Genomic DNA, 22341 nt, shown 5'->3' on the forward strand with positions numbered 1-22341 from the left:
AAGTACTCTTTCTCCCTTATCCCTAGGGATATATATATATATATATATATATATATATATATATATATATATATATATATATATATATATATATATATATATATATATATTGGAAAGGATCACAATTTTGCGCGTGATCAAGATATTCCTATAAGTCTACGGGGAAAATGAAACACGATAAGTTCCCAAGTGCACTTTCGTGTGATAATCACATCATTAGGGAAGACACAAGAGAGAAATAGAAGTCAGTTGATATACATCGAAGAGACGATATGTATCACCTGATTTATATTTCACTCTTGTGTCTCCCCCTGATGATGTGATTATTACACGAAAGCGCACTTGGGAAACTTATCGTGTTTCATTTTCCCCGTGGACTCATAGGAATATATATATATATATATATATATATATATATATATATATATATATATATATATATATATATATATATATATTATATATATATATATGTGTGTGTGTGTGTGTGAGTGTGTATCATGAAGAACCATGGACATATGTATGCAACACAGACCAAATTTTGTTATGGTTCCTCCTCTTTTTCATAATCGATTATTCCTTTTTTTTTTTGTTGTTGACCACAATTCTTAAACACCACCACTGGAGGCACCCTCCTTCGAGACCGTGACGCAGTCCCTTCCTTGTCTTGAAGGAGGGAGCATAGACACCACCGGAGGTAGAGGAGGGGATCAAACCCCGAATGACGAAAGCTTTGTTGACAAATTTTTGGCCGTGTTAGGGAAGCGGATCCAGAGAAGAGCGATAGTCACCCTGAGCACAGGTGGCAGTGCAGAGGCAGCGATCACCTTGTCCAGCACACGCTCAACGACCTCACCATGAAGAGACGTAAGTCAGCAGTTGAGTTTCAATGGCATCGTTTATCATGGGTATGGGGTGTGATCTGAGTCACAAGCAAGCATTACTCCCCGTCTGTGAAATGTACGACTCAACATTTGGTCAGAACACGGATCAAGCAACAATACACTCTGACGATCTCGTCATTTCTGATCATGATGTCAGAGACGAAATTGACGGAAAGGTGGAACAGGAATGGGTCTTATATACCCAGGGAGAAGACGTAACAAGCAGAAATCTGCTGACGGTAAAGTGATTATCATACGATAGCGACTGTATGCTAAGACGATGATGGTGAGGCATTGTGTTCAGCGGATCTACTCTAGTCTTACTGTGGTCTTGAAGATCAACTGTCTTATGTTTCTGGTGTCTTGTGTGATGTGCTCTGGGGGTCTTGAGTTGACGAGATTGTAAGCTAAGGAGGAGGATATCCCTCGTACAGAATCACCAAAAGACCTAAGGCCATATGTGAAGTCCGACTTCGACAAGGGATCGTGAGTCTTCACCGTCTGTATCAATACTAGGAATGTGGAGTTCGGAGAGATCTGTCTGTGGCTCGGCAGGTCTTGGGGAAGTCTGTGACTCATGCTGGGTTCACGCTGCTCACTCTGAAGGTGCCGACCCACGACGTAAGATTGTTTATCGATAAAAACAAAACGACTTTTTTATTTTTTTTTTTTTACACCCTAGCTTCATCTAGGGACCCATTTTAGCGACCAACCCATTGGAGAGGATGAACAGCTGGTTGATTGCGAATCAACTGCCGGGACGACAAATTCGAACTTATGGGGGCCTTGGAAAGTATGTAGGTCCACTAAAAGGGTTCTAAGGCAGTAATGAATAACGAAATTAGTGACTGGTTTCTCGAACTGACTGTAGCCAAAGGCTGAAAGTATACGGAGAAAACGCCAGCAATAAAGACGAAGGGGATATAAGCAGAGACAGACGGTGTTGGACAGTGTTTACACAGACTGTGGGGTGACAATTTACCGTTTGCTGTTGATGTTTTACATTGCTTGGGATGAGGGTCTGGTCTAGTAGCCTTTTGTATGATCTCTGATGTGGCTAATGGGGTGTTGTATCGAACTGCAGCTTGGGGACGAGGGATCTCTGGTGTTAGGAGATTGAAGTGGTTAGCATGGTGTGTGTGTGTGTGTGTGTGTGTGTGTGTGTGTGTGTGTGCTGCCTGACCCTGACGGATCAAAAGATCCTAAGACGCAACTCACTACACAAGTACATGCTCCCATATACCCAGGATGCTACTCTGCGAGTCCCTCAAAGACACTTCCCTTTTCCTGGAGCATCCTTCAGTGAGCGTCCTTCCCCCATGAGACGCCCCCTCATCGACTAATCAACCCCCAGACCGATATAGACATCACTTGATGATACACTGTTCACCGCTACTATCGTCAACTGGCGGACGATCTATAACAACAAACATCAAACCTTTTTTTTTTTTCCTTCTTTCTTTTTGGCACAAAGCGAAGCAGCTACATTTTTTTTTCATCTATCTCCAAAATGGTTTCCCCCGCAGGTTTGTTGTCGGTATGTGTGGTGACCTGGGCAGCGGCGTGGGGTGTCCTGGGTCAAGTATTCTTACAATCCGCTGGACCTGGCTTGGGACTCCTCGGAGGCAAGGCGCAGGTTGGTAAAGGAGATCTGCCGGCCCTTGCCCAGACAATTGCGCTCCAGATGCCTCCTCACTCTTACCTCCCACCTCCACAACCTGAGAATGCTACTTGGCGGCCTTATCCACGACGTCCACGCCGTAACAACGGTCAGCAACAGGAGCCTACTTCTCCACCTAATGATGACCCCCGACAACCTCCTCCACCTCCACCTCCTTCTCCTCCATCTCCATCTCCTCCTCAACCACCACTCTCGCCTAGAAATGGTCCCAATCCGCCGCCTCCTCCACCGCAAGGTGGTTCAGCGCCCAGACAGTTACCAGACCAACATGCTCCTCCCGTGCCACCTTCTCCACAGCTCCCCGCGCAGCAATATCAGCCGATCGCCATCCCAGCTACCTGTGTCTGCTACCCGACGGCGACGCAAGTCCCACAAGGGTTCGGTTCCATGATGGGTTACCCTTTCCAGCCTCAACCCCGAGGAAAGTGAGTACCTGCTCACCCGTCCGTGTTTTACAGGTCTCCTTCCCTTGTACCGTACCGCTTCTTCTTGGTACCCTGTGTGTGTGTGTGTGTGTGTGTGTGTGTGTGTGTGTGAGAAATATCACTAGCCATGAACAGTAGTAGTTCCCATGACACCGTAGGATGATTACCGTGAATTCTCATACCACATTTACATCAACTAGGCCCAGAGAGGTAATTAGAATTAAGCCCCTTCGCGCAGGATAAGTCTTGTGACGCGCCTGGTCGAACTCTGTACCAAATCTTTTTCCATTCATGCGGGAGGAGGATTCGATACAGCGTGGACCAGACGCGTGCCTGGACTTCAGGCAATGTCCAACCACTTCGGTTATGGCTCACGACAAACACAGTGCCCGTTCCTTTACAGTTACCCAGGACAGAACATCGCCTTGGACAGTCAGTCGCGTAGCTCGGCCCAAGCCAATGTAGAGACACCTACCTACGTGCAGGTGTTCAAGGACGATACCATGGACCCGCAATCCGTCACCTACGTGTAGCTACCAGCCAGGTAAGTCCTCATTCCCTGTTGGGCCTTGGCTCCTTGGCAAGCCATACCTCTGAGCAGTATTCACCGCCTCTCTCTTTGCTTCTGGTCAAGAAGGAAGTGGAAGTGAGAGGAGACACTACCTTAAATGCTTTGATATTCCAAACATGTCTGATGTGTGTGTGTGTGTGTGTGTGTGAGGGGGTGGGTGTATAAAAATCTGATGGAGGCAAATGGACCAGACGTATAACTAGCGTCACTAAATTTCCACTCTTTGCGGGAAAAAATGAAAAACAAAAATCCAACACAATCTTTGAAATAAACTTGTATATGTATAACGAAGTTTAGCTAATATACAAGCGCATTATTCTATACCAAAAAGAACATAGAATCAGTAAAGCACACTTTGCTAAACAGACTCAAAAAAATATCTTAACACCAAACTTTAAAACGATTTAGATTATTTAATCACCAACGTCCCAGTGTAAACTGGTTGAGATGTGACTAACCCAGCTCTCTTCCGACAGTGCCCTCCTGAACACAACATATCTGCTGGGCTATTTGGATACCGTCCTCAAGATAATGATGTTCCGACTCAGGAAACGCGTATTACTTTCGGCTGCGTCTACCAGCTCCAACTCCGCCAGCAGCACCATGGAGAATAAACACCCTCCCCCCGTCCCCAACACACACACACACACACAAACACACCACCCCCAGAAGATAGACCTCCCGCCCCCTCAGAAGCCAGGGTACCCACGCGCCTCCAAGAGACCAAACACCCATCCCCAGCCACCAGCCGAAGACACTCAATACTAGATCCTGCGTCAGTCTGCCGAGCGTCGCATCCTTTTCATCGCTTTCTCCGTCAGGTCTTCGTCAGTGCACATCCAACATGACTGTGGGTTTCCCTTGATACGATTTTGGTCCAATAACGAAATAAACATTTGTCAGAACGTCTATATCCTTTCATTTTACATCGTTATTTGAACAATACCTTCATTATGTTGTTCGACTGATATAACTGCCAAAGGCTCAATTCTCTTTCCTTAATCTAGGCCTCCTGTAACGAGGAAGAAAGAGATCTGGAAACAAATATGTTTCTACCGAGAGAAAGGAATACAGTCATCAGATACAGAGCGCCCTTTGGCTGGCTGGTTATTTGGGCTTTAGACCTATGAACAGCCAGGGTCGTTAAGATCGTCAACTTCAACTTAAAACCACCAACAGTAAAAACAAAAACAAAAACAAAAAAAAACATTGAACACGTTCTTCAGGGGTTCAAGATATTCCTAATACCATACATGGCCTAACTGTGCATACGGCCCTTGAACACATGGGGTTCCTTTTACAAAATATATAGGTTTCCGAGGACCAGTGGAATACTGTATTGATGGATAGTGGAAAGAGTTGGGGGAAGGCGGTACGAGAGATGGGTGTTAACATACAGAGTTTGTAGGGAAGTGTAGAGAGGTCCTTGACTACGCATGAGTATTTACGAAATACAGACAACAGATGGCCTGTTGGTCAATGACTGGGTTATCTACAAGATCCTCCACCAACGCTATGATAACAGAAAAGGGAATAGAACCCTTGGCTACTCTCTACTACCCCACCTCCCCCCCCACACTCCTCTCCCACCAGCAATAACAAACTTTTACGTTCAGTCAGTTAGAGAACTTTATAAAGCAAAGGTACATCTTGTTTGATGTTGGTGATCTAGTCCATTGTACATAAGTTCGTCTTCCATGCCATGTAACAGCATTGTCTCGTGCGGAATTTATCGAGTGTCTTTTGAAAATCAAGACACATGAAGCCTAGGCGTACTTTTGAATCCTAGTTCTCACCAAAGCGTTGCAGATCTTGAATTGCCACCTATGTGGGTAGCAATTCAAGACATAATCCTCACCTTTCTTCCCCATACGGTTGATATTTCGTTATATCTAGTCTTTCAGTACCTTACATTCGGTTAATGAATTACCAAATATTGTGGTTATGGGAAATATCATTTACCATCTAATACATGTTAAATTCTTAGGGTTGGAATATCAGGGCCAGTCAATCTGTTTGGGCTAATTGGACTTTTAAAGTATTTCAGCTCTCCGTAACTCTTCTAAAATTTTGTCACCTCTAGTGGATAGAGCTTTTGCGAATTCTATAAACACAGAACTGAAGGATTTGTATAAGTGCCGTTCCTTTGTTCCATCACTTATTTTTGTTTTCTCTGTATACGTTGTTACGGGAAACCTATTGCATCTTTTATAGTCTTTCGATCGTCTTTTTTTTTTGTTCTTAAGAATTCATGGAGGGAGGGGGGGGTGGGGGGGGGGCGCTGCTTTTAACATTTAAGGAGGGCATGGACTTGAGGAAACTGTGCATGAACCACTCTTTAAGTAGCAACGAGGTGCCAACCTACTCTTTAAATCTGCCGATTTAAGGGATCTCTCATTGTTCATATGAAGTGCTACCTATCCCTGGGGACAGGGGAAAGAATACTGTCCACATTTTCTGTGCGTGTCGTGAAAGAGGGGCGGGAATGAGTAGCTGGAAACCCTTCCTTCCTGTATTACTTTCCAAGACAAGGAACACAGCAAGGAGCCAAGTGAGGAACTTTCCCTCTAAGGCTCTGTCATCTGTTCATACCGGTACCTTGCTCACGCGGGAAATGGCGAGCATATATGAAAAAAAAGAACTGTTTCTTTCATAAAGAATATTGTTTAGACTGTCTGCAACCGAAGAAGCTAAGAATCAAAACAAATGATAATTATCACGACTTTTACTGACAATATTAATATGCATATACACCCGCTTCCAGCTCTGAATCTATAAGTTTCTTGAATATATATATATATATATATATATATATATATATATATATATATATATATATATATATATATATATATATATATATATATATATATATAGAGAGAGAGAGAGAGAGAGAGGGAACAGAGAAGGGGGCCAAGTGAGGATATTCCCTCAGTGGCTTGATCCTCTGTTCTTGGCGCTACCTCGCTGATGCGGAAAAATGGCGGATGGTATGAAATATGTGTGTGTGTGTGTGTGTGTGTGTGTGTGTGTGTGTGTGTGTGTGTGTGTGTGTGTGTGTGTGTGTGTGTGCGTGTGTGTGTGTGTGTGCGTGTGTGTGTGTGTGTGTGTGTGTGTGTGTGTGTGTGTGTGTGTGCGTGTGTGTGTGTGTCATTAATAATTATCCTAGGACCAAATTCTATGACAGTCCTGGTGTTAGCCAGGACTCTTTCTAAAGGCATCTGCTGCAACATGTTACGCTACTGCCAGTCGCAGGGGAATGGTAATTCCTTTGGGAGACTGTACCCCCAGTGACGCAGCTTTCGCCAAAAGTGACTTCACTTACGTTTAACCTCAAGCAGGCGTGGTCCGGTAACACCTAGTTTGAAACATGCGAAGAAAATGGCCTCGTGTATACATCCACTCTCTCTCTCTCTCTCATATATATATATATATATATATATATATATATATATATATATATATATATATATATATATATATATATATATTCTTTCTTTTCTTTTATACTATTCGCCATTTCCCGCGTTAGCGAGGTAGCATTAAGAACAGAGGACTGGGCCTTTGAGGGAATACCCTCACCTGGCCCAATTCTCTGTTCCTTCTTTTGGAAAAAAAAAAAAAAAAAAAAAAAAAAAAAAAAAAAAACGAGAGGGGAGGATTTCCAGCCCCCCGCTCCCTCCCCTTTTAGTCGCCTTCTACGACACGCAGGGAATACGTGGGAAGTATTCTTAATCCCCTATCCCCAGGGATAATATATATATATATATATATATATATATATATATATTATCCCTGGGAATAGGGGAGAAAGAATACTTCCCATGTATTCCCTGCGTGTCGTAGAAGGCGACTAAAAGGGGAGGGAGCGGGGGGCTAGAAATCCTCCCCTCTCATTATTTTTTTTTTTAATTTTCCAAAAGAAGTAACAGAGAAGGGGGCCAGGTGAGGATATTCCAAAAAAGGCCCAGTCCTCTGTTCTTAACGCTACCTCGCTAACGCGGGAAATGGCGAATAGTTTAAAAGAAAGAAAGAATATATATATATATATATATATATATATATATATATATATATATATATATATATATATATATATATGTGTGTGTGTGTGTGTGTGTGTGTGTGTGTGTGTAATGTAAGTCTGCGTACTCCGTGTTGTCGCCTTACCACCCTCAACAGTTTTGCTTTACAAATATAACTCACTACGGTTTAACGTGGTCTCCGATAAGTGGACAGGTCACCCTTAGACCTGCCTTGTATTTTCATTTTTTTTTCTTCTTTCGCGCTTAGATTCACGTGCTCATTTGTTTTCCTAGCCTATCAACTTTGTAGCCAAATAATACCAGCCTTGACGAATAGGAATTGTGTAAATCAAGGACAATTGAAAACACTGAAAAGTATGTATAGTCTGCGAGTGATCTTGAACACCTTTAAAGGTGTTCAGTATTTTGTTTGGCGATTATACCTTTACGATGACAGCCTCAGCCACACTCAGGCAGTTGATGGATCTATAGCCCATATAACCAACCAATCTATCTTGTTTGGTAGACAATGAAGCCTAGCACAATATTGCCCTTTCCCTTTGTTTTACAAGTAATCCCTTCCTCGCCATACTCTTTAAAAACCTTAGAGAAAGAAAATGTCCAGTCAACAGTCAAGAAGCATCCATGGCTTTGTCTCCAGCCATCTGAAACCTAGACAACAAATGGCAGTTTATGATTATGTTGATCTACAGTAGAGCATTTTGGCTAAAGGTGTTGTATCTGTTATGTACCTCCCACTCTTATTCACTTCCATGAAACCCTTTCAAAATCTTCGACCACCGCTGAATCCTCTCCCTCAAGTGGACTGTCAAGAGAGGTATTCATAACTGTTGCTTCCGTCCAGCAGCCCCTGGAGGAGTTTGTTTGAAGACGGTCGGTTATTTACGTCACGGCTAGGCGACTGCCTGAGACCCAGAAGATCTGGACACGATAAACTGAAGTATTACGTATGGAAGATGTCACTCGTATTCCCACACTCCGAGAAACACAGGGAAATTCTTACAGTTGCCTGGTATTCTATTGTTTGAAAGATGCGAGGCGTAAAATATGGTCTTAACTGTTATCATTGAGGCAGCAATCAATTCCCTAACCGAACATTATCGGTAATCCACTCGTTTTGAAAACTACGTAAGTTGGAGGTAACAATAGTCACAGAAGACGTACCGCGCATCAGTATGAAGTGATGTGAACGAAGGAAAAAGATGGACACAAGAAGAGGAATAATGAGAAACAGAAAACTGGGAAAACAACAACGTTCTGAAGGCCACGCATATAACGAACATGGGTTTAGGATGACATCTCAAGCGCGAATAACAACCTGCTGGCCAACAGGTCTCGCCCGGGGCCCCGGAGAACTACATGGTTGTGTGTGACGCGGGAGTTACCTCCTGAGGGAGATGTGGCGGAGTGGGGTGGAGTTCCTAGTAGGGACGTGAGGGGTGGAGTGTGCCTGGCGGGTGTTGCCTGCTTGCTTGCCTGCATTCAGCTGAGGTTAGGTGATGGCGACCTTGTGGTCTTCAGTCTCGCTCAGCCGTGCATACCGGCACCAACCACCGTCACAGTCGGTGCCAAACCCCATAGCAGTGGCACCACCAACCTCAAGAAGGACCCCATCTTGGCGCCGCCCGGCAGACTACAGGACCACAACCAACCCTCCGCCATGTTGATGTTAGGTAGGTCCAACCCCTACCACCTGCTGGGGCGCTGTAGTGCTAAACGTAGCAGGAGGAGGTGCTCGGTGAGGCTGTGATAGACTACAGCCAGGATCACTGTACGAACTCGGCAGTGCCATGACTTAGAGGTACTTTGTGTTGACTCAAGTGTCAAATACCAAAGAGTGCTATTAAGCAGTGTATAGTCTACATATTAGATAATGGAAATAGTGAATTAAAGCAGTCATGTATCACCATGATAACGTATATACAAAGACTGTTCTAAGAATCATTTAATTGGAAACGGATTCAATGAACAGCAGGATTTCTCAATAATCGGGATGTATGTAAGAGCGACGCACACAGACTATGTCATCACATTCAAGGAATACCTATGAAGTGAGAGTATGAATTTCCAATCTTGAACACCTGAAGAAAGTGTTCAAGATCCCTTTTGACTGGTGGCTTATAACTTGACGTCCAGAGTTAATGAGCCTCAATTCTAAGTAACTAAAGCAACTAATTAGCCGTTAGAACTGGATTCTTTAAGGGCATTACAGAGGAAATGTTATTGGTATTCTTCTTTTTTTAAAGCTGTATAACAATTTAAGTCATATTCAGTATCATTAGCTTATATATATATATATATATATATATATATATATATATATATATATATATATATATATATATATATATATATGTGTGTGTGTGTGTGTGTGTGTGTGTGTGTGTACGATCTCACCTTAATACATTTGGTAGTCAGTTATCTTGCAACAACACTAGTCTCTATACCTAAACCATTTCTTAACCAACCCCAGGAAGAAATACAAATCTATCCGCTGTCTTACGCCTCCCATTTCAAGAACCAGCACTCACAGATCCCCACTTCCCAACAAACACAACAATGACACACTTAAATGACCCGACAGCTAAATAACTAACCTCCCAAACCCAGTCTACTATAACACCACTCCTGCAGACGTAGACCCACATGAAACTATGCTCCCCAAATATATACGTGTTACACTTACTCATCTGTGTTCTGAGCATTACAAACACCTTCTCAACTTATAACAGCATACGTCATGCCCAGTATGCAACTTCCACACATAAGAGAATGAACACTAACTTTTCAATTGCCTTGTATTTATCCAAGAGACATAAACACATCACACTTTATGACCCGAGGTCTTGCCCAGTGGATGGAACCAGTTTTCTAAACGATGTAGGAACCCTACAGAAGGGACTCCGAGGGTTGGAATATATATATATATATATATATATATATATATATATATATATATATATATATATATATATATATATATATATATATATATATATATCCTTACTGTGACATTATGAAAGACTTTTCTAAATAAACTGATTTCCGTGAAAAGGCTTGTGTCAAAAATGTGTTACATGTTCCGTCCTTGTGTACAGGATTGATGGCTGGTGTATTCGCGGCGGTGTCTGCGACTCAGTCTGGGGAACACTGGTGGACAACTCCGACCTCCCTCCCAGATAAAGACCATGAGTCCTCGTCCACAACGGAATCTCAAGAGCCCACCTCCTCCCCGGCTCCTACCCTGTCTCAAGCCATTAGGGTCGGCCCCACCCACACCCAAAGTGAATACCTTAGACCAATCCCAACCCTCCCCAAGTCTCCAGTTCCGAGTCATGGCATAACCTACGCCGACTGCCATCACCTCAATCCTGGCCTACCCCTCACCAAATCTCACAACCCGACTCCTAGCCTCTCCATCAGTAAGTCTCAGGCCCTCAGCTCTAGCCTATCCTTCACCGAATCGAAAGACCATAGTTCAAGTGTCACCATCACCAAGTCTCAAGACGTCAGCCCTACCCTAACCATCACCCAGTTCCCACACCTCAGTCCTCACCTCCTCATCACCAAATCTCATAAACTCAATCCTACCCTAACCATCACTAAGTCTCAAGACCTCGGTAATGGTCTTCGTATAAGTAACTCTGAAGACCTCAATCCTGCCCTAACCATTAACGAGTCTCCAGACTTCGGTCCTACACTATCCATCAACAATTTGCGAGACCTTAAGGCTTCCCTGATCCTCAACCGACCTCAATATATCAGGCCCATACCTGACCTGGAGCCACACTTGATGGTGTCAGATCCCACTCCTTACCCACCTAGACCTGACCCTAGGCTCTTGACAGTGTCAGGTCCTACTCCTTACCAGCCTAGCTCTGACCTGAGGCCCTTGACAATGCCCTTGACAATACCAGGTCCTACTCCTTTCAGGCCTAGACCTGACCTAAGGCCCTTTACAGTATTGGGTCCCACTCCTTCCTTACCTAAACCGGACCTGAGACCCTTGATAGTGTCGGTCCCCACTCTTTACAGGCCTAGACCTGACCTGAAACCCTCGACAGTGTCAGATCCCACTCATTCCCGGCCTAGCCCTGACCTGAGGCCCTCAGTTCCCACTCTTTACGGGCCTGGAACTAACCTGAAGCCCTTGACAGTGTTAGTTCCCACTTCTCTCCGGCTTAGTTCTGACCTGAGACCCTCAGCTCCCACTCTTTACAAGCCTAAACCTGTCCTGAAGCCCTTGACAGTGTTAGTTCCCACTTCTTCCCGGCCTAGCTCTGACCTGAAACCCTCAGCTCCTACTCTTTACAAGCCTAAACCTGTCCTGAAGCCCTTGACAGTGTCAAGTCCTACTCATTCCCAGCTTGGACCTGACCTGGGGCCCTTGACAGCGTCAGCACCTACTTCTTCCCAGCCTAGACATGAACTGAGGCGCTTGATCGTATTAGTTCCCACTCTTTCCCAGCCTAGTGTTGACCTGAGCCCCTTGGCAATACCAGATACCACTCCTTCCCGACCTAGACTTGACCTGAGTCCTTTGACAGTGCTCTTTCCCACTCCTCCCCGGCCTAGAGTTGAAATGAGCCCCTTGACAGTGTTAGGTCCAACTCTTTCCCGACCTCAACCTGATCTGAGGCCTTTGACAGTGTCAGGTCCTACTGACCTGAGGTCCTTGACAGTGCGAGCTCCCACTACTTCCATGCCCAAGCCTGATCAGGGGCCCTTGGCGGTACCAAGTACCACTCCTTATCTACCTATACCAGACCCGAGACCCTTGACAGTGCCAGGTTCCACTCCTCCTCAACCTAGATCTGCCATGGGGCCCTTGGAGGTACCAAGTCCCACTCCTTATCGACCTTTACTTGATATGAGGCCCTTTACTGTGTTAGGTCCCACTCCATCCGGGAATAAACCTGAAATGGAACCCTGCACGCCTATGACGTCTTCACTTCTCACGCCTCCCGCCCTAAAACCTAGGCTGGGACTCTCAGATGACGACTCCCAAAATGTCTTATCGTCTGTAGGTAGCCATACGCATAGCCATACGCCTTCCGTCCCCACCTCTGTCTCCCGATATGACTCAAAATATCAGATCAGTCCACTACGCGCTGACGCCGTGGGGACATACTACCGACCAGATGAGGTCCAGCTACGGTGGCCGTACGAAGTGGACCCAACATACCTCAACCTGGCCAGGCCTATTAGCGCCCCGATAGCTTCACTCTGGGTACCAGTCCTACCAAGGATCGCCGACCAGCAACGCAGGTGAGGAATCTACAGACTCCTTCACGTCAGTACGAGCTCTCGAGAACTGGCATAGACTTTCATTTCGTGTTCTTCTCACTTTGATATGGGATATTGTTACCCTGGCTGTCACATACATAAAAAGAAAACATAATTCTATGTTTATGTCTGTGATCATTCATGGAGGGTTTGAACACTATCTCAAAGCCATATATATAACTTTTTTGGTAATTTCAGCAGCGCCAAAAGAGATACGAAAATACGGTATTCAGTACTGTGTTGATCTAATGAGATGGTTTGTGATTACCTTCAGTTGACTGCGCGTAGCAGCGGGTGGGACTTGGGAGCGGTGGTGCTCCGCTTCTTCGGCAGCACATCCCTGACGCTGTCACTTCTCCTTATGTAGAGCACACTTCAGTGTCAGCAACACAGGGGGGTTGTTAGGGAGACATAATTCCAGATATAAACCCCCCCCATCTCCAAGGGGGATGGATGTCCATGGGTTTGTCTGGTGCAGTGCCACATACATGGTCTTGGGGAACCCAGACGATGGGTTGAGCTTTCTCCCATGTAATAACTCTCTTTACTTAACTGGTAATTAATAATAAGTACTGATCATAGATCATATATTAAAAAAAAAATAGTTAAGGGGAAAAAAAAACCGGAAAACCACAATTTTATATCTCTTTTGGTTTTGAAACGAAAGATCAAAATGGAGCAGGAATTCACACACACTATATATATATATATATATATATATATATATATATATATATATATATATATATATATATATATATGTATATATATATATATATATATATATATATATATTTTTTTTTTTTTTTTTTTTTTTTTTATACTTTGTGGCTGTCTCCCGCGTTTGCGAGGTAGCGCAAGGAAACAGACGAAAGAAATGGCCCAACCCCCCCCCCCCCATACACATGTACATACACACGTCCACACACGCAAATATACATACCTACACAGCTTTCCATGGTTTACCCCAGACGCTTCACATGCCTTGATTCAATCCATTGACAGCACGTCAAACCCTGTATACCACATCGCTCCAATTCACTCTATTCCTTGCCCTCCTTTCACCCTCCTGCATGTTCAGGCCCCGATCACACAAAATCTTTTTCACTCCATCTTTCCACCTCCAATTTGGTCTCCCTCTTCTCCTCGTTCCCTCCACCTCCGACACATATATCCTCTTGGTCAATCTTTCCTCACTCATTCTCTCCATGTGCCCAAACCATTTCAAAACACCCTCTTCTGCTCTCTCAACCACGCTCTTTTTATTTCCACACATCTCTCTTACCCTTACGTTACTTACTCGATCAAACCACCTCACACCACACATTGTCCTCAAACATCTCATTTCCAGCACATCCATCCTCCTGCGCACAACTCTATCCATAGCCCACGCCTCGCAACCATACAACATTGTTGGAACCACTATTCCTTCAAACATACCCATTTTTGCTTTCCGAGATAATGTTCTCGACTTCCACACATTTTTCAAGGCTCCCAAAATTTTCGCCCCCTCCCCCACCCTATGATCCACTTCCGCTTCCATGGTTCCATCCGCTGACAGATCCACTCCCAGATATCTAAAACACTTCACTTCCTCCAGTTTTTCTCCATTCAAACTCACCTCCCAATTGACTTGACCCTCAACCCTACTGTACCTAATAACCTTGCTCTTATTCACATTTACTCTTAACTTTCTTCTTCCACACACTTTACCAAACTCAGTCACCAGCTTCTGCAGTTTCTCACATGAATCAGCCACCAGCGCTGTATCATCAGCGAACAACAACTGACTCACTTCCCAAGCTCTCTCATCCCCGACAGACTTCATACTTGCCCCTCTTTCCAGGACTCTTGCATTTACCTCCCTAACAACCCCATCCATAAACAAATTAAACAACCACGGAGACATCACACACCCCTGCCGCAAACCCACATTCACTGAGAACCAATCACTTTCCTCTCTTCCTACACGTACACATGCCTTACATCCTCGATAAAAACTTTTCACTGCTTCTAACAACTTGCCTCCCACACCATATATTCTTAATACCTTCCACAGAGCATCTCTATCAACTCTATCATATGCCTTCTCCAGATCCATAAATGCTACATACAAATCCATTTGCTTTTCTAAGTATTTCTCACATACATTCTTCAAAGCAAACACCTGATCCACACATCCTCTACCACTTCTGAAACCGCACTGCTCTTCCCCAATCTGATGCTCTGTACATGCCTTCACCCTCTCAATCAATACCCTCCCATACAATTTACCAGGAATACTCAACAAACTTATACCTCTGTAATTTGAGCACTCACTCTTATCCCCTTTGCCTTTGTACAATGGCACTATGCACGCATTCCGCCAATCCTCAGGCACCTCACCATGAGTCATACATACATTAAATAACCTTACCAACCAGTCAACAATACAGTCACCCCCTTTTTTAATAAATTCCACTGCAATACCATCCAAACCTGCTGCCTTGCCGGCTTTCATCTTCCGCAAAGCTCTTACTACCTCTTCTCGGTTTACCAAATCATTTTCCCTAACCCTCTCACTTTGCACACCACCTCGACCAAAACACCCTATATCTGCCACTCTGTCATCAGACACATTCAACAAACCTTCAAAATACTCATTCCATCTCCTTCTCACATCACCACTACTTGTTATCACCTCCCCATTTACGCCCTTCACTGAAGTTCCCATTTGCTCCCTTGTCTTACGCACCCTATTTACCTCTTTCCAGAACATCTTTTTATTCTCCCTAAAATTTACTGATAGTCTCTCACCCCAACTCTCATTTGCCCTATATATATATATATATATATATATATATATATATATATATATATATATATATATATATATATATATATATATATATATATATATATATATATCATTTCCCCGTAAAACCACAATGTTATATCCGTTTTGATTTTGAAATGAAAGATCAAAATGGAGCTGGCATTCACACACACACACACACACACACACACACATTATAAACACATGTTATCTTTTCTTCGCTAGCGGGCAAAACGTAAACCTGCACGGCTCGTCAGAGAGCAGGGCTCAGGCGGACGTCACCTCCAAGACGATCGTGCAGGTGTTCAGCGACGAGCACGAGGACAAGGAGATGTGCATCAACTGGTGCCTGACTGACGCTGGCGTCTTCGTCTGCTGCGCTTCCAAACGAAATTGAGGAAGACTTAACCAAGGTCGGTCTGTTTTACCGTGCGCGATGACCCCTCACGGCCGGTGTAGCCTAGGGTTCATTACGGATGGGTATGGAAGAGAGGGAGCACATAAGGGAAGAGAGATAAGTTCAGGCAGATAAAGTGGGGGAAATGAGATGATGGTTGAGAGGGAGCGGGTTCCGCTTTGGACTTCTTGTTGCTGGGACTCGAACCCAGTTAGACAGACTGATAGATAGCTAGATAGATAGATACTTCATTAATCACAAAGTAATGTACAGTTGGTAAAATAACATTAATATTAAGATAGGGTGCAAGAAAATTTTACATTATGTGATATATTTTGGCAAATAAAACTAGTGAACCTTGAAATAAAACTGAACTTTAAAATGATTGTGTTAATAGACAGTACAAAATCACATATGAACTATATTGGAGAAATGAAGGAGATTATATTAAAGAGATTACATTAACATACAGAAATGACACTAAGTAAGGCTACTATCAACTTATCACATTCCTTTGAAGAACATCTATAAATTTATACGAAAAATAGCGTATATAAAGAAAGAAAAAATATAAACCTTGCATTATGACGAAGCAGCAACAATAAGTAAAGCTTGTGTTATCAATTTGATCTTAAAAACTTATAGATACAAGTAAGGTGGTTTGAAAATACGTTTTCAGTCGTTGTGAAATCACTACGTGTCTTTCTGTCTGCATGGCACCACAAATGCGCGAGCGCTCCTCCAGCGGTAGGTGGCCAACCTCACAACTTGCGATAAGTCTAAATCGTGTGTAAAATACCGTCTCTTGTTGTGTTTCGCTGAGTAAAAACATCATGAACAGAGAGACCGCTTTGGCCATATTTCGAGTAAACTTTCTTTGTCCGCTGCGACAAGACCTTGTCATGGTGGGTACCTGGACACAGTATTACCCATATCGTTATATTATGAAGATCTGACACCAAGTAGATGTTTCCAATGCCAAGTTACAATTGTTTTTTTTTCTTGTGACAGGTTTTAAGTCAACTTTTAGCTACGACTCACACTCATACATGATGGAAGACATCAGATCAAACATCAAAGATGCTCTTCTTGAGACATTAAATGGAATATCATTATTTTTACTTAGAGAAAATGATACAAATTTGTTGAAGTGAGCCATCCTGGTTTGTGGGTCAGCCGTGATTGCGGAAGACATGAAGCCAATCTGGTGTAAGTGTTGAACTCAGATATGTAGTGCACTGTGTGTGCGCACGGCTCCACCACTAGATCATCCCCATTCATCACCTCCTTATCCTGTTCCGTTCTACGAATGACGATGAATTTGGTTTTCAAGTCCATATCTTATCACAATATTGTTTTAGCCATGATATTGACTAAATTTTCTTCTGTCGAGGCAATGGGAACCGTGACATCCATTAGAACTAATAGATGAAGCCACGGCAATAGTCCATTAGGATTACAGTTCTCTCTCTTTGTTTTTAAAATCATCTAAACAAAAAATCATTTACGTACAGGACAAAGAGTAGACATGACGTGGAGCTACCCTAACGCATCGCTACTGTGGCGGTCAAGAGCATCCAGCGCTTCGTCACATACGGGGAAAACAAGCGACTAAGCGACTCCGCCATCACCCTCCTCCCGGATGCCCACACGATTTAGGACACTGAATATTAAATATATGTCTCTGCACTCACTGGATCGTAAACTTTAGTAAAATTGAACAAAAGCTACAGAGAGCCTTTCTCTTCTTTTTCCTACCCATGTCAGGCAGAAAACGTAAAGTTACAATATCCTCAATGCAACCAAGGTCTCTTTTATATATATATAAATTTTTTTCACCCTTTAAGTCGTGCACACAAGATCATAGCGTGAAAAGCGTGAACTGTTCAGCTGCAGGCAAACATTCAACAATCTCATGTCATACACCGAATGAACTTAAAACCTTTTGAATTCGCTACATGGCATACATATGAATGTACTTGAATACCTTGAAAATAAAAAATGTCATGTGTGACTTACTTAGAAAATAAGTTCTTTAATTTGATATATCACATGAAAACAAACATCTGACTTGTGGCATACGCCTCGTCTGCCACTCTTTACCACTTTCCTTGAATTAGCCACACCATGTGTATATATATATATATATATATATATATATATATATATATATATATATATATATATATATATATATATATATATATATAAAGTCCCCCTAATACGTAATTTTATCATAAGGAAAGTTTAGAGAAAACGAATAATCTATATGGTTACTTATACCTTCTCAACATGTCTAATATCTATTGAATTTTCCACTTCGAAGTGTTATCATTGCACGACCATTTCTATGGTAAGCAAAGATTATAACTGAAACGTAAGTATATTCAAGGCAGCGTATATATAAGTACCACAGCAATCTTCAAAATCTAATCGCATCTTTATATTTCTACCTTCAAATATTCATTGTCTTCTCTGTCAAGCTGTGGGAGTAATGTGCATATATCGTGCATACAAGAGGGCATGACTATGACTCAATGGTGCATTTCTCTTGGACGTCACTGTAAAACATAGGAGACCACTGCATGCTGATCCCAGGCTGGAAGTGGACATCTGTCAGCATATGATAGGAAGACGCTCGTTTATTTCTTTGGGTGGTATGAATCGAACGCAGACATCTAGAGGAAATGTTGACCCCCTACCCTGAGTCTGTGCGTGTGTGTGTGTGTGTGTGTGTGTGTGTGTGGACAGACGCCTAGACCGACTATATGCAGAGAATTAAATGAATGTTCTTATGATCTCTTAGACGGTCGACTTGGAGAGTGTGTACTAAGTATTCAATTTCCAACACATCCACCTTCCTCCGCACAACCATGCCCCGCAACCATATAACATTGTTGGAACCACTATTCCTTCAAACATATATATATATATATATATATATATATATATATATATATATATATATATATATATATATATATATATATATATACACGTCATGGTTATAATTTTGCTCCCTGTTTATAGCCAATACGAGTAATTATAATTCAAAGGCCACCGTAAATACTACTACAAAAACTACTACTACTACTACTACTAATAATAATAATAATGATAACAATAGATAAAAATTCACTTTTAAAAGTTCGCAAATTACACAATACGCTTTAGATTACAAACCTATGTCGAATCGACTGTCCCATTCCGTACTTCTTGACACGATTCACCAATTCCATATGCCAAAGGTTGCCATTCGTGATATCCTTAAAAAAGGATTCAATCCATATGTTTTTCGCAGTATCGAATTGGAATTCATTACATACCTCCTGGACCACTTGAAATCCTGCTGTTGACAAGGGTGGTGTGCTGCATCCAGTTGACGAGGGTGGTGTGCTGCATCCAGTAGCAGGGAAATGATGCACCCTTTGGGAGTGAGAAGTTCTCCGACGAGACTGTACTTCCATTCCTCAACAGATGATGATCCATTCTCAAGGGATGGTGGCATTACTTGCACAGACAGACGGGCGGATCCTGGTAGTCTAAAACTACCGTATCTATCGAACTGTATATATAATAAATGCCCACTACAACACAGAGGCCTGTGTCATTATAAGTGTCATCCCTTAAAACCTATCTATCTAATTTGTCCATTACCTCTCCTGACTGGATGATATGTCTCAATCTCTCAGCCGGACTTAGAGATACTGTAATTTCGTCTCCCTTGGGAAAGCCAGAGGAGAATGGCGAATCTGTCCTGCACGAGTGATAAATATACAAATCCTACAAGTTGCAAGATCAGTTCAAAAATAATCCCTCTTAGTCCTATTCAGCAACCCTTGGTTTCCAAGCCTCCGCTTGTGTAATACTAGTTTGATCAATGTTTTCTCAAACACACAGTGATGTGGACTAACCTTAAAAAAATGTAGAAACTTAAGAGCGCTTGATTTGCTTAAGTTTATACCATCAATATTGTTTAGTCCTGTGTTTAAGATGCCTTTTTTCTTTTTTCTTTTGGTGCGCCTACGGTAACTCAGGAGCCAATTAGTGATATCCTGAAGAAAATTTGGAAAAGACTTTCCCAATAAGAGAAACATTTACAGTTTCGTCGAGCTAGGTGCATTGTAGGCCGCAACACCAATAGCTGATGGCTATTCCAAGGTATTTTGGAAAGGTGCTCCCTGGTGAGCACTGTATAGAAAACGAAACGTGACCCCAAGGAATACTCTGGCTGTTCATGTTTCTATGAGCCGTCACGTGGTGTTGACACATTCCGTCATGAATTGCATAATCATTAGAGGTTTATTTAATCTATCCAACACGAAACCTTTTCCGATATTTCCCTTTTGTAACAAAAAAGAGTTCTACGTTGCCATACCTCCATTTTGAGGCTATAAAACAAAAGAGGTAATTGATCATTGTCAATATTTTTCAAGCTTGTGGAGGACAAGGGCCTCATGACATTAAGGAGAATTATAAAAGTATCATATTTCTTCTCCAATTGGCGGTTATAATTTGACGCTGATGGCTTTCATGGCTTTGGCGGTTGATTTGTCTTAACCCAAATACCTAACAAAACAATCTTACCAATAATCACTACAGCTAAGTATATATATATATATATATATATATATATATATATATATATATATATATATATATATATATATATATATATATATATATATATTCGCCATTTTCCGCGTTAGCGAGGTAGCGTGAAGAACAGATGCCTGAGCCTTAGAGGGAATATCCCCACTTGTCCCCCTTCTCTGTTCCTTCTTTTAAAAAGTAAAAAAAAAAAACGAAGTGGAGGATTTACAGCTCCCCGCTCCCTCCCCTTTTAGTCGCCTTCTACGACACGCAGGAATTACATGGGAAGTATATATATATATATATATATATATATATATATATATATATATATATATATATATATATATATATATATATATATATATATATATATATATATACAGACCAATGGACTTCCAAGCATACTGTGACCACTCACTTTCCCATAGGCTCAGGAAAGGACACGATTATTCGAACATCTGATATCAACATCTACTCACAGTATCGGAGATAAATGTGGCACGCACCCTAACACAACTGCTATTCATAACTAAAACACTCTAATTCACAAGTGTACGGGACATGTCGTCAGTGAATCTAAACTCTTCAATACAAGCAGTACACTGTAACTCCTGTCGCTCGGCATAATACTGACTGTGTCTCTTGGGGGAGTAAAAGTTCACTTAAGGAAGCATCAACTGGTAACATATGTCCTTAACATGTGATTTTAGCTGTGGATACTAGTTAAACAGACTGCAGGTGGGTCTCTGGGCGTGTGTGTGTGTGTGTGTGTGTGTGGCTGTGACAGAGCGTCAATTAGCTGTGGATACTATTTAAACAGACTGCAGGTGGGTCTCTGGGCGTGTGTGTGTGTGTGTGGGTGTGTCTGTGACAGAGCGATGGACGCCAGTCCTCCTGGTCATGTTAGTCCTTACGCGTGCTCCACGCGCAGCGCCGTACCGCGCATGCTGGGTCAAGCAGGCCCTGAGTACGTCCACGACGCTGCCCACATAAATAGTCGTCACGCAATTAAGGCCTTCTCCAACCATGTTGATTTGTATATGTATGTATATGTGCGTATGTGGGCGTTTATGTATATGAATATGTGTATATGAGTGGATGGGCCATTCTTCGTCTGGTTCCTGACGCTACCTCGCTGAAGCGGGAAATAGCGATTATACATACGTATCATCTCTGGGGATAGGGGAGAAAGAATGCCTACGTGTCGTAGAAGGCCATTAAATGGGGTTGGAGTGGTGGAGAGCTGGAAATCCTCCTTTCCTGTTTTACTTTCCCAAAAGAGGGAACAGAGAAGGGAGCCAAATGAGGATTTTCCCCTCTAAGGCTCTGTCCTGTTCTTGACATCATCTCACAAATGCAGGAATTGGCGAATATATAATAATGATTATATATATATATATATATATATATATATATATATATATATATATATATATATATATATATATATATATATATATATATATATATATATATATATATATATCAGCGAAATAGCTGTTATGACAAACGCCAATTCAGAGACGCCTCAGTCATCAAAAGACCGTAAAGTCTCCCCCACCCAAAGACGTCACTGTTTATAATCCACTGCTTGTGAATATCTGCAACCGAAAAATGGAAACAGGTGTGTCAAATGTCAC

General features: G+C 42.4%; 2 protein-coding genes across 2 annotated transcripts; both read left to right on the forward strand.

Annotated features, from left to right (window-relative positions):
* Window positions 1-665: 665 nt before the first annotated feature.
* LOC139759536 (uncharacterized) lies at window positions 666-4470 on the forward strand. The gene is made up of 4 exons (XM_071681759.1): window positions 666-867; window positions 2411-2990; window positions 3394-3534; window positions 4038-4470. The coding sequence occupies exons 1-3, from the start codon at window positions 858-860 to the stop codon at window positions 3521-3523; spliced, it is 720 nt and encodes a 239-aa protein (XP_071537860.1). The 5' UTR covers window positions 666-857; the 3' UTR covers window positions 3524-3534; window positions 4038-4470.
* A 4504-nt stretch (window positions 4471-8974) lies between these two features.
* LOC139759537 (uncharacterized) lies at window positions 8975-16122 on the forward strand. The gene is made up of 3 exons (XM_071681761.1): window positions 8975-9280; window positions 10706-12875; window positions 15934-16122. The coding sequence occupies exons 1-3, from the start codon at window positions 9268-9270 to the stop codon at window positions 16103-16105; spliced, it is 2355 nt and encodes a 784-aa protein (XP_071537862.1). The 5' UTR covers window positions 8975-9267; the 3' UTR covers window positions 16106-16122.
* The last annotated feature ends 6219 nt before the right edge of the window (window positions 16123-22341 follow it).

The sequence above is a fragment of the Panulirus ornatus genome, chromosome 33 (genome assembly GCF_036320965.1).
Source record: "Panulirus ornatus isolate Po-2019 chromosome 33, ASM3632096v1, whole genome shotgun sequence".
NCBI lineage: Eukaryota > Metazoa > Arthropoda > Malacostraca > Decapoda > Palinuridae > Panulirus > Panulirus ornatus.